Source organism: Chenopodium quinoa, unplaced genomic scaffold, assembly GCF_001683475.1.
Source record: "Chenopodium quinoa cultivar QQ74 unplaced genomic scaffold, ASM168347v1, whole genome shotgun sequence".
Classification (NCBI taxonomy): Eukaryota; Viridiplantae; Streptophyta; class Magnoliopsida; order Caryophyllales; family Amaranthaceae; genus Chenopodium; species Chenopodium quinoa.
The window spans coordinates 5,089,995-5,099,991 of NW_018743955.1; the positions used below are offsets into that span (position 1 = coordinate 5,089,995).

Here is a 9,997-nt window from a genome sequence, read left to right on the forward strand (position 1 = left end):
CTAAAAAAACCAACTTTGACCAATCTTATTGAAAGTATCTCCACTTCATAATGTGAAAGAATTAAGTACATTTTTTTAGACACAATAATTTAGTGAAAAATTAAGGGTCTGTCCTCATACGTTTATTTTCAATTCAGTTCACTTCATCTCCTAATTTCCTTCTCTTATAAAATATTCATTTCATTTCACTTCACTTTAATTCAGTTCAGCTCAGTATATGAGAACAGGCCCTTAGTACAACTTTACATTAAATCAAAATAACACAAATAATGTTTTACACAAAACCATTTTTTGAAATCATCTCAAAACTACTCGTCATATTTTAGTACTCCTAATAGTTCAAAGGCTTCGAAATAGCCAAAAGCTGAAAGCCTTGATTTGAAATTAGTAACTATAACATCATGGGTAATTTACTAAATTACAAAGGGAGCATCATGATGAAAAAACCCCTAAAAAGCCAAAATTCCAAGGGATAACATAATTTCCTAATGAAAGTTAATATTGTAAGACTAAGAACACTCTTGTCATATCACTAATCTTTTGTTTTCTTTTTCCAACTTTAAAGCATCTAAAATTCTCTACAAGGTCACAAACTAGCAATCCATCCAATCAAGCAACAAACAATATTGAAGCTATCATCATCACAATTAAAAAGAATCCAACCAAAATAAAAAAATAAAAATAAAAAAAAAAGAATTTTTTTTTTTCTAGAAATTAAAGAAAAAAAAAACTCATTTTTTGTACATGAAAAAAAAGGCTAAAATAGCCAGTACATGATCTCATGATTCATGAAGCAGCCTGATGAGCTTTACCATTACAAAAGGGCAACATGGACACCTTAGGCTTACCAAGAGACAAGGTAACATTATCATCATCATGATCATTATTAGTACTAGCATTATTATCGCCCGAAGCAGCGGCGGTGCCATTAGTGGCGACAGTAACAGCAGCGGTGGGCTTAGCGACAACGGGGGTAGGAGTAGCCGGGGCAGGGGCAGGGGCAGAGGCAGAGGCAGCAACGGTGGGAGTGGACGTAGTAGTAGAAGTAGGGGCCACACGCTCACAAGAAGGGCACATAGTAAGAGTAGTAGCAGGAAGTTGCATGTAGAAAGGCTGTGAAGTTTTCAAGGCTCTTAATTCCTGAAGCTCCTTTTGTAATCTCCTGTTCTCTTCTGTCAACGTCTCACAGCACCTCTTTAAATACTCGCAATCTACCTCTGTCTGCTTCAGCTTCGTCCTGTGTCATTTTTAATTCCCACATTCATTCCAACTGTTTTTTTTTTCCTTTTTATTTAATTATACGGAGTAATAAATAATACAATAATAATGAATATAAATATGCATAGAGTATAGAGTATAGACAATAGCAGATTGTAAAGTAAGGAGTATATCATATCATATCCAATGAATATAACACAAAGATTTGCTTTCAACAGCTATACTTTATGATCTGACCTTACAACCAGACATAAATTTCATTGGAGAAATATAGAATAATTTTGAATAACTTAAAAACGATCCAACATTATTATTGTTTTATGGGTAATGCTTTATGTAGCCCTAAGGGCTATATATAAGTATTAAATACACTTATGAAAATTGTATAAATTTAGGAATTCATGACCAAAACATGCGTAAATCAGTGTAATTAGTTTTTATGATTTCGTAACTTTTTACGATTTTCAAGTGTAAATTTAATACTTATATATAGCCCTAAGCAATATATATAACATTTCCCTTGTTTTACTAAGAGAATGATACATGGTCCTAAAAAAATTTGCTATTTTCCCGTTTCATATATATATATATATATATATATATATATATATATATATTTGTTTTCCCTTCTCATTTAGAGCCTGTTCTCTCCGGCTTATTCAGTTCAGTTTATTTCAGTTTTTAGTTTTCTTCTCTCATAAAATATTCAGTTCAGTCAACTTTTATAAAATCAGTTCACTTCAGCTCAATAAATCAAAACAGACTCTTAAAGTCTTCTTGTACACAGAACAACATTAAACAAACGGATTACATTTTATAATTAATTAGTACGGAGTACATTTTAATGTTTATATGCAACTAAATTGCATATATCATAGACTTTGATATTAACAAAATTATTCGTTATTAATGTTTATAATCAATTCTTAATACTCCGTATTACATTATACTTGTATATTTATACTTCGTATATATCTAACCCTTTTTAATATAGTTATTCTTAAATCTTACTCCATAATTATTTTGTGATCAATCCCATGAACAAAAAGAAACGAGCAGCAATATGATAAAAGAAATTATTTTGGGATGGACCAATATAGTAGGGCCTATATATTATGTTTCATAATTGCCATCGAAGCAAATTCATAAACAAAACAATGATGGGACTTTTGATAGATGGAGAATGTATTTTGACCATTGAAGAATAAGACTTTCAAAATTAACTAATTTAACAAAATGTCATTGGTTAGCCATTACTTTTATTCATTGTTTTTGCTTCTTTTGGTAAGTTTCTTCTTATATTTCCTTACACAAATTAAATTTTAAAAAATAGAAATAAAAATCTTGCATGCCAAAGTCCATCCCAAAGTCCCAATTACCAACCTTTTGCCTATTTCTAACCCTTATAGATTCTTATTAAATGCACTTTTCTTTTGAAAGCAACCTATACTAACAAATTAGACCTGTTAAATAGGTTGAGTTAATTCGAATTATGTACGTACAAATCAGTGTTTAAGACTTCAAATCAACTCTATGTCAAACTACTAAAAGCACCATCGATATTCTAATTACAAATCGAAAATTTGTGTTCAATACCATAGATTTTCATTAGTATTTCCATTCAACCCTTCAGTCCTTCAAGCAAGATTTTTACTAGCCCTATTTATATACCTACGAGTAGCAAGCTAAAAATATAAATAAATAAAAGGTACATGTACATAATTTCAAATAATAGCAACCTAATAAAACTACTCTATCACTAAAATTATAATGTAGAAAAAAAAAAGACCAAAAACCAAGAGAAAGCATGTGAACAATCTAAAAATTGACCTTTATTTTACTTTTTCGTTCTATTGAACAGGTCAAGCAGTAAAAAAGATTTTGGCAGCCTATATTCAATAAAGATTAGATTTTGGCAACCTACTTTGTAATAAAAATTCATCACACGTGTCACTGTTCAATTTACAAAATTATACCCGTAATTATATAAATAAAATAATACGATTTGTGAGATGGAAAATTTAATTTCAACCTCAAAGCATTTTGGGTCAGAAGATAACTGTAAATTTTTTGGATTTAGCATCTTTAGATTTCATTCACATAAGGCAACAAGAAAAGACGAATTGTAACGACATTTTTTAGATAAAATAATAATGTTGGATGATGTCTCATATTATTATCGGATTACCCAAAAAAGAAAATATTTATTAATAATTAAAAAAATAAATACCTGGCTCGTCTATTCTGAAACCAAACTTCCACTTGACGAGGCCGAAGATTGAGTTGCTTAGCCAACGCAAGCTTTTGCTTCTGCAATTCATTTGTAACATTTGTCAAAACATGGGTGATTACAATCGCAATTAGATGGGCGTTATCTAGATTCTAGACGTGTAATTAAAAAAAACGGAGGAAGTATGTTATTCAGATAATGTTATTGTGGGCGGCCATATGAAACTAAAAATAAACACCATGATTAACGAAACCCGTAGACTAGTGACCAGTCAGATTAAGGATTATGTATGTAGTACTACCTTAATAAATTTATCCTAAATGTCACACTCGACCATTATTAAATGAAATCTTTGCATGTTTATTGACCAAAATAAATAAATGGCAAAGAGTACATAAAAGTATTGACAAATTCTAATACAAATTGTATAATTTGAAAGTAAACAAGGAGGTGCAACTTAATAATTACAAAGGATAGGCTTGTACCATAAAGCATGATCCACAAATTTCAACATATAGTAATTGACAATTATTGATTGTAGAGAATTTTGGACCACCACCTCCATGTTTTTATATTTTTTGGTCAAAATAAATAAAAATTAAAAATGTATTTGGACTCACACCACCTTCTCATAATAATAGGCATGCCATTTAAGTGGTGCAAAGGCTCCAATAGGTAATAAGGACCAAACCTTCATCATTCAATGTAAAACAATTTTTGTGTAATACAAAAACACTCAATTCTAATTGGTGTAGATAATACGATACAGAACGAGCACTCTATCCATCTCTGAAAGTTCTTCCTGTTATCGAATTTAAATAAAACGAAATTTAGAAAGATAGAAGAATTGACTTACAGGGTTCAAAGTATGGTGCTCTTTAAAGCTCTCTTCAAGAAAAGCCGATTGTTCCTTAGAAAGCCTAAGCTTTTTCCGAGTGGATCCATTCTCTTCATCATCACTTCCCTTTGAAGTTGTTGCCCCTATCATTTCTTGCCCATAATTATTGTTATTATTATTATTTTCATTTCCTCTCTTATTATTATTATTACTAGTATATAGAGAAAACTCCATAAACGACGACGTTCCGCTGTTCGGAGACGATTGTTCCTCGACTTCCTCCGCCGTTGTCTCCACCGCGGGCCGCCGGTTTGGATCCATGATTTTAGAACCCGGTCCGTCTGATGAACCCGGTTCAGAACTCACTGTATGTCCCACATGAAAATAAATAAACTTGCACAAGTCAAAATTTTTGGATTACCGATTCATAAACCCACTAAAAACTTTACCAAGTGCATATATACAAGTCAACTCTCATAAATAACTGGTCATTTATTTTATTTTTATTTTTTCTTAAATGTTTTACCATGGTTCAATTCAAAGGTATCCAAAGAAAAAAAATGACAAATAGCAATCAAAGAATTAGGAAACACATAATTTCTTAGCAGAAAAAAAAAAATATATTCTCTTATTTATGTGAATAATATATCTATCTTTCCTAAACAATTTTTTTTTAAGACATCGCAGTCAAAATAGGAAGAATTTTTTAGAGACGAACGAAGATTGAAATTTTTTATTATACGTTCGGGTGTAACTCAGACGGAGTACTCAAGTAAATACTACGGAGTACCAAATAGGAAAAAATAAATAAATAAATAATAATAAAAATATACGGAGTATATAAAAAAAATCTACATAAATAATACTCCGTATGAAAAAAATGAAAAGAAAATTAAGATGTACGGAGAATTAGAATAAAAACAAATATTGTAACAAGTTTTTTTAGGTGGGAATATTTCTACTTATTTTGACTTTGTCTTTTTTTTTTTAAAAAAAAAAAATTGTCTGAAATTAATTAAAAATTTGCAGCAATTGCATAAATGATGAAAATGAATTTAAAAACCGAGGTAAAAAAATAAAATTAAAAAAAAAAAAAGGAAGGGAAGAAAAATTACAATTATCAGTAAGCCAAGGAAAGCGAAGAGGAGGAGGTGGTTGAATAGAACGCGGAACAGGCGACAAAGGTAGCAGATCAAGCTGAAGCCTTGATGGATCTGACGATGACGATGAACCTCCACCGTTAATTTCTCTCTGATCATCTTCTTCCTCTTTCTCAGCCGTTGATCTTGATGATCCCATGCAGTAGCCCGCACTGTTACTCTCTACACCTCTGTTTCCCAAACTCAATGCTAACTCCATCTTTTTCTTTTTCTTTTTCTTTTTTTTTAAAAAAATTTTTAGAGAGAGAAAGTTGAGAGATAAAAGACTAGACTTTGAATGTTTTTTTTTTTGTCTACACAACCAAATCCCCCCTAAAAGGGGTCTGCTTTATATATAGGAAACTATATAATATAAAAGTATTATTTTTATATATTTATATTCAATTGTGATTATATTTGTAGTAATGTTATTATTGTTTTTATAACATACGACTATACGAGTAGTATCATTTTATTTTATTGATTGAATTTTTATTTATGGTATGAAATATTTAATCATAAAGATTGACCGACAAATCTTGTTTGACAAACACACGTGAATATATATAAATACACTTCTACGACGACAACCGTTTTCATACGTTTGTTTTTTTAGATTTTGTTGTTGTTGATTTTTATTTTTAATTTTATTTCTTAATTAAGAATAATTACTTTTAGTCTAAGGTAGTAATCATTTTGTCTAATACAAGTAGTACCAATTTAATTATTTAATTTTGTAATTTAATTATGGAGTGAGTGATTTTTTTTAATGGGACATTATTACTTCAATTGCATGGTTTTGGAGTGACTAGATCTTATCATAGCATTCCTTACATGTGAATTATTTATACACCTATACTTTCTTTTCTTTTTTTTTTTTAAATATACATCCAAGTATAGAGAAAGATTTTTGCTATTGTCAAAAAAAAAAAAAAAAAAAAAAAAAGAGAGAGAGAGGGAGAGAGAGAGAAAGATTTTCTGTAGAATATCTGCAGGATATATTTTGTAAAATACAATATTCTACGGAATTGGTAAGAGTATCATTGACAAGAACATATTTCTGTAAAAAAATAAATGATATATATGATGATTTTTCTCAACATAATCAAATATATAAGGAAACAAATCACTATAATATTCATTATTGTCCTAATATCTTGGCCAATAAATCCTATTGGTCATACATTATTGTTTTAATATCTTGGCTGATAAATCCTATTATAATTTAAAATTATTTAAACCTTTTGATTTTATTTCCTAGCTTAGTGTTCAATTGTACATTCACAGTTAATATTTGGTCATGATTGTTCATTCAATTGTCCATACCCACCTCATACTCGCCCCAAAACCGTCCCAAATCTATGATCATGATGTTGTATTATATTACATTAATGAAAATTATATCAAATTAGTTAAAAATAAAATTGAGACTTTTACTATTCAAGCTTATTGAACCTTAGGGAACATAAAGTTTCATAAATTTTAAACTCTTTTAAAGGACATATGGTGCGGGCATGGGGCGGGTCTACTCTAAAATCCATACCCGCCGCCCCATCACCCATGGCGGGTACAAATTTTATACTCATCCTCGTTCCATCACCCACCAAACCTCTCTCCATCCCCGCCCAGGGATGGGGTGGGGATGGAGCGGATATCCCATTTAACCCGACACATTGCCATCCCTAACCACAAGTTGTATAAGGTAATGGGGGATTTAAACCTATAGCCTATCATACATAGAACCTAAATCTTAATCACTAGGTCAGGACCTCATTATTGAAATCGAATTTATCATTAGACATAGCATGCTATATGTTAAGTTTTTGTATATTTGATTAATTAATCATTATGGCTTATAAGTCATTATTATATGCAGATAAATGAAATATCATCCATGACTAGCAGCACTACCACCATTGTTTAGCATTAGCTTTTAAGGTAGTTGTGTAGCTTTTAGACCTGGCCGGGTCAAAACACTACCTTAAAATAATATTAGTGTTTGGTGAAGTAGTGTTTTAAGTAGCTATTAGAGATAGATGTAGTTTTTAAGTAACTGTTGTTGAAAGCTAAAAAAGATAGCTTTTCAAATTGTAAAGTAGCGTTAAGTTCAACCTTATTTATTTTGTTTTTGTTTTATTTTATTTTTTTCTAATGAACTTTTTATTTTTATGTTTTTATCTTTTTGACTCAGTTTTATTTGTTTCGGTCAACCATAATATCAAAATTTTCTTTTCCATATCCTTTTTTCTGTTTTTTTCCCCTTCATTATGAGGAGTATTTTTGTTTTCTATCTTAGTTTTTAAATTGATTATTTATTAGCAATATATATTATACTATATACCATTTAAAATTATCAAACTATGATACATAACACGTCACACTACTACTACTACTACTACTACTACTACTACTACTACTACTACTACTACTACTACTACTAATAATAATAATAATAATAATAACAACAACAATAACTGTATGAATCACTCATAGTATGAACCACTACCTTGACATCTGACCTCTAATAACTATTACTTGACAGCTCACAGCTACTCAAAAGCTAATAGCCAACAACTACAACTAGTTTTGCCCACCCATGTCTAAAAAAAAAAATATCTATGGCCGCCATCATCAACTACTGTAGAAAATCTTTCTTCCATCTCCGGCTAGGTACGTAAAATGTCTTCGCAAGAAGCTTCCTGAGGTTCCAAGAGTGGCTCCTCAGGGGCTGCCGGCTCGTTCAAGTCCGGGAGACCCGGAACAGCTGGATCCTTAATACATACGAAAAGTTTTTCTTTAAAGCCAAACTTCAAACTTGAGCCTTACTGATAAATGATATACGTACAACCAAAAAGTTGGACATGTTATATACTTATATATTATGGTATGATGATAATAATAATATGATGGAATAGATCGAAAAAGTGCTTGACCATTAGACCATCTACTACATACTTATTACTTACTGTTATAAATACATAAGCATGCAGGAGAATTACAAGCTAAGTCCTACATTTGAATTGAAAATGAAACATATTTATTCATTACAATAAAATAAATTAATGTGGTATGTATAAATAATCTTGGTGATTATTACACATACGGACCCATTTCGATCTTTCAATTTTGATATGAACAAGTTGCAAATATTCTCGGTGATTATTTTAGGTTGCATGTAAAGTGAGAAAACCAGAGTTTAAGGTGTTGTTTAGTTCACCTTATTTTTACTTATTTCGGAAAAAATAAGTTTAGATCATCGTTTTATGTGCAGTTTTTTATCGCTAAATATCTTTAATTTCGTAATAAAAAATTCTGAAAATCACATATTAATAAAATGCACATTATTACGAATCTAACTATACTATACCCCACTTGATGTATTTATTTCGTATAGATTATCGTGTATTTAAGATTAAAGTTTGGTCAAATCTGACATTAAGGTCAGATTAGACCAGACCAAATTAGATCAGATCAAACCAGATCAGATAAGTTCATATAAGTATAAATAAGGTAAACCAAACAAGGCCTAAATTATAATTTAGTTGAATGTAGAAAATATCAATTCCATAAAAATTGGTTTGCCCTTGAAGTTTTCTATTTCTTATAAATTGCAATAACTTGCAATTGTTTGGTAAATTGTGGGAGGTCAAAGTTCTTTCTTTCTTTCTTTTTATTTTATTTTATTTTTAAAGTAAGGAGAAAGATTCTGACCGTACCTCAACGCTCACGGTTTTTTTGGTTCGGTATTTACGGATCAGATATTTTAAGAGTGAAGGGAAAGGGTAAGGGATCCCACTTTTATTGAGGATTGAACCCCCAAACTCAAGGTTGAAAGGTGACAATAATATTATTACCACTAGACCAAACTTAGCTTGGAGGTCAAAGTTCTTATGGAATATATATAACAATTCATAATTTTGTGGAAAGTAGACATAGAGGGTGCAAACTTCTAGGCTTATTTCAACTTATTTTTTTTTAAATTTTTAAAAATTATTAAACTCGTGCAAGATTAGGCAAAGAATCAATAATTTCATATTAACTCGTATAAAATAAAATAAAGGTCAATAAATCCAAATAAAATAAAATAAAATAAATACATACACAGTATAAGTTTAGCTAATACTATGTATAACATATGGTCTATATATAAGTTCCAACATAACCCAATAATAAGTACTTTGTACCAAGCAATAATTAGTTCTTATTTGTTACAATGAGCTCATAGTTTAGATAAAAATAAGTGAAATTCAATTGAATTGAACAAATCTACAAACTTTAATTTACCTTTTTATTTTCAATATCAACCAACCAAACATTAAATTAACTATCCCATATATTCTTTACGCATACGTAAATTTTACCGATACACATATGACTAAGCTAAGAGAGCAATAATCTAAGCTAATACACAACTAGACTTTGTTGTCTTTTCCTCTCACCTAAAGCTTAAAGGTAACAAAAAACGAATCAAGTTATGTTAGACTATGTCAATCAGCAAATCTAGTCATGCTAATGATTTGGACCTTAGATTATTTTCGTATGACTTGGTCACTTTTTCTAGCACTCATAGTA

General features: G+C 30.1%; 1 protein-coding gene across 1 annotated transcript; it reads right to left on the minus strand.

Moving 5' to 3' along the window:
• Positions 1 to 373: 373 nt before the first annotated feature.
• On the minus strand, positions 374 to 5,774 carry LOC110689223 (homeobox-leucine zipper protein HOX11-like). The gene is made up of 4 exons (XM_021865951.1): positions 5,402 to 5,774; positions 4,305 to 4,651; positions 3,449 to 3,528; positions 374 to 1,237 (listed from the first exon to the last, which is right to left on the minus strand). The coding sequence occupies exons 1-4, from the start codon at positions 5,643 to 5,645 to the stop codon at positions 787 to 789; spliced, it is 1,122 nt and encodes a 373-aa protein (XP_021721643.1). The 5' UTR covers positions 5,646 to 5,774; the 3' UTR covers positions 374 to 786.
• Positions 5,775 to 9,997: the final 4,223 nt, after the last annotated feature.

Excerpts from the sequence above, each read along its gene's own strand:
- LOC110689223 (XM_021865951.1), bottom strand. The coding sequence starts at position 5,645 with ATGGAGTTAGCATTGAGTTTGGGAAACAGAGGTGTAGAGAGTAACAGT. Across the intron at positions 4,652-5,401 it reads TCCTTGGCTTACTGATAATT|TGAGTTCTGAACCGGGTTCA; the intron begins GTAATTTTTCTT and ends TGGGACATACAG. Across the intron at positions 1,238-3,448 it reads TTTCAGAATAGACGAGCCAG|GACGAAGCTGAAGCAGACAG; the intron begins GTATTTATTTTT and ends AAAATGACACAG.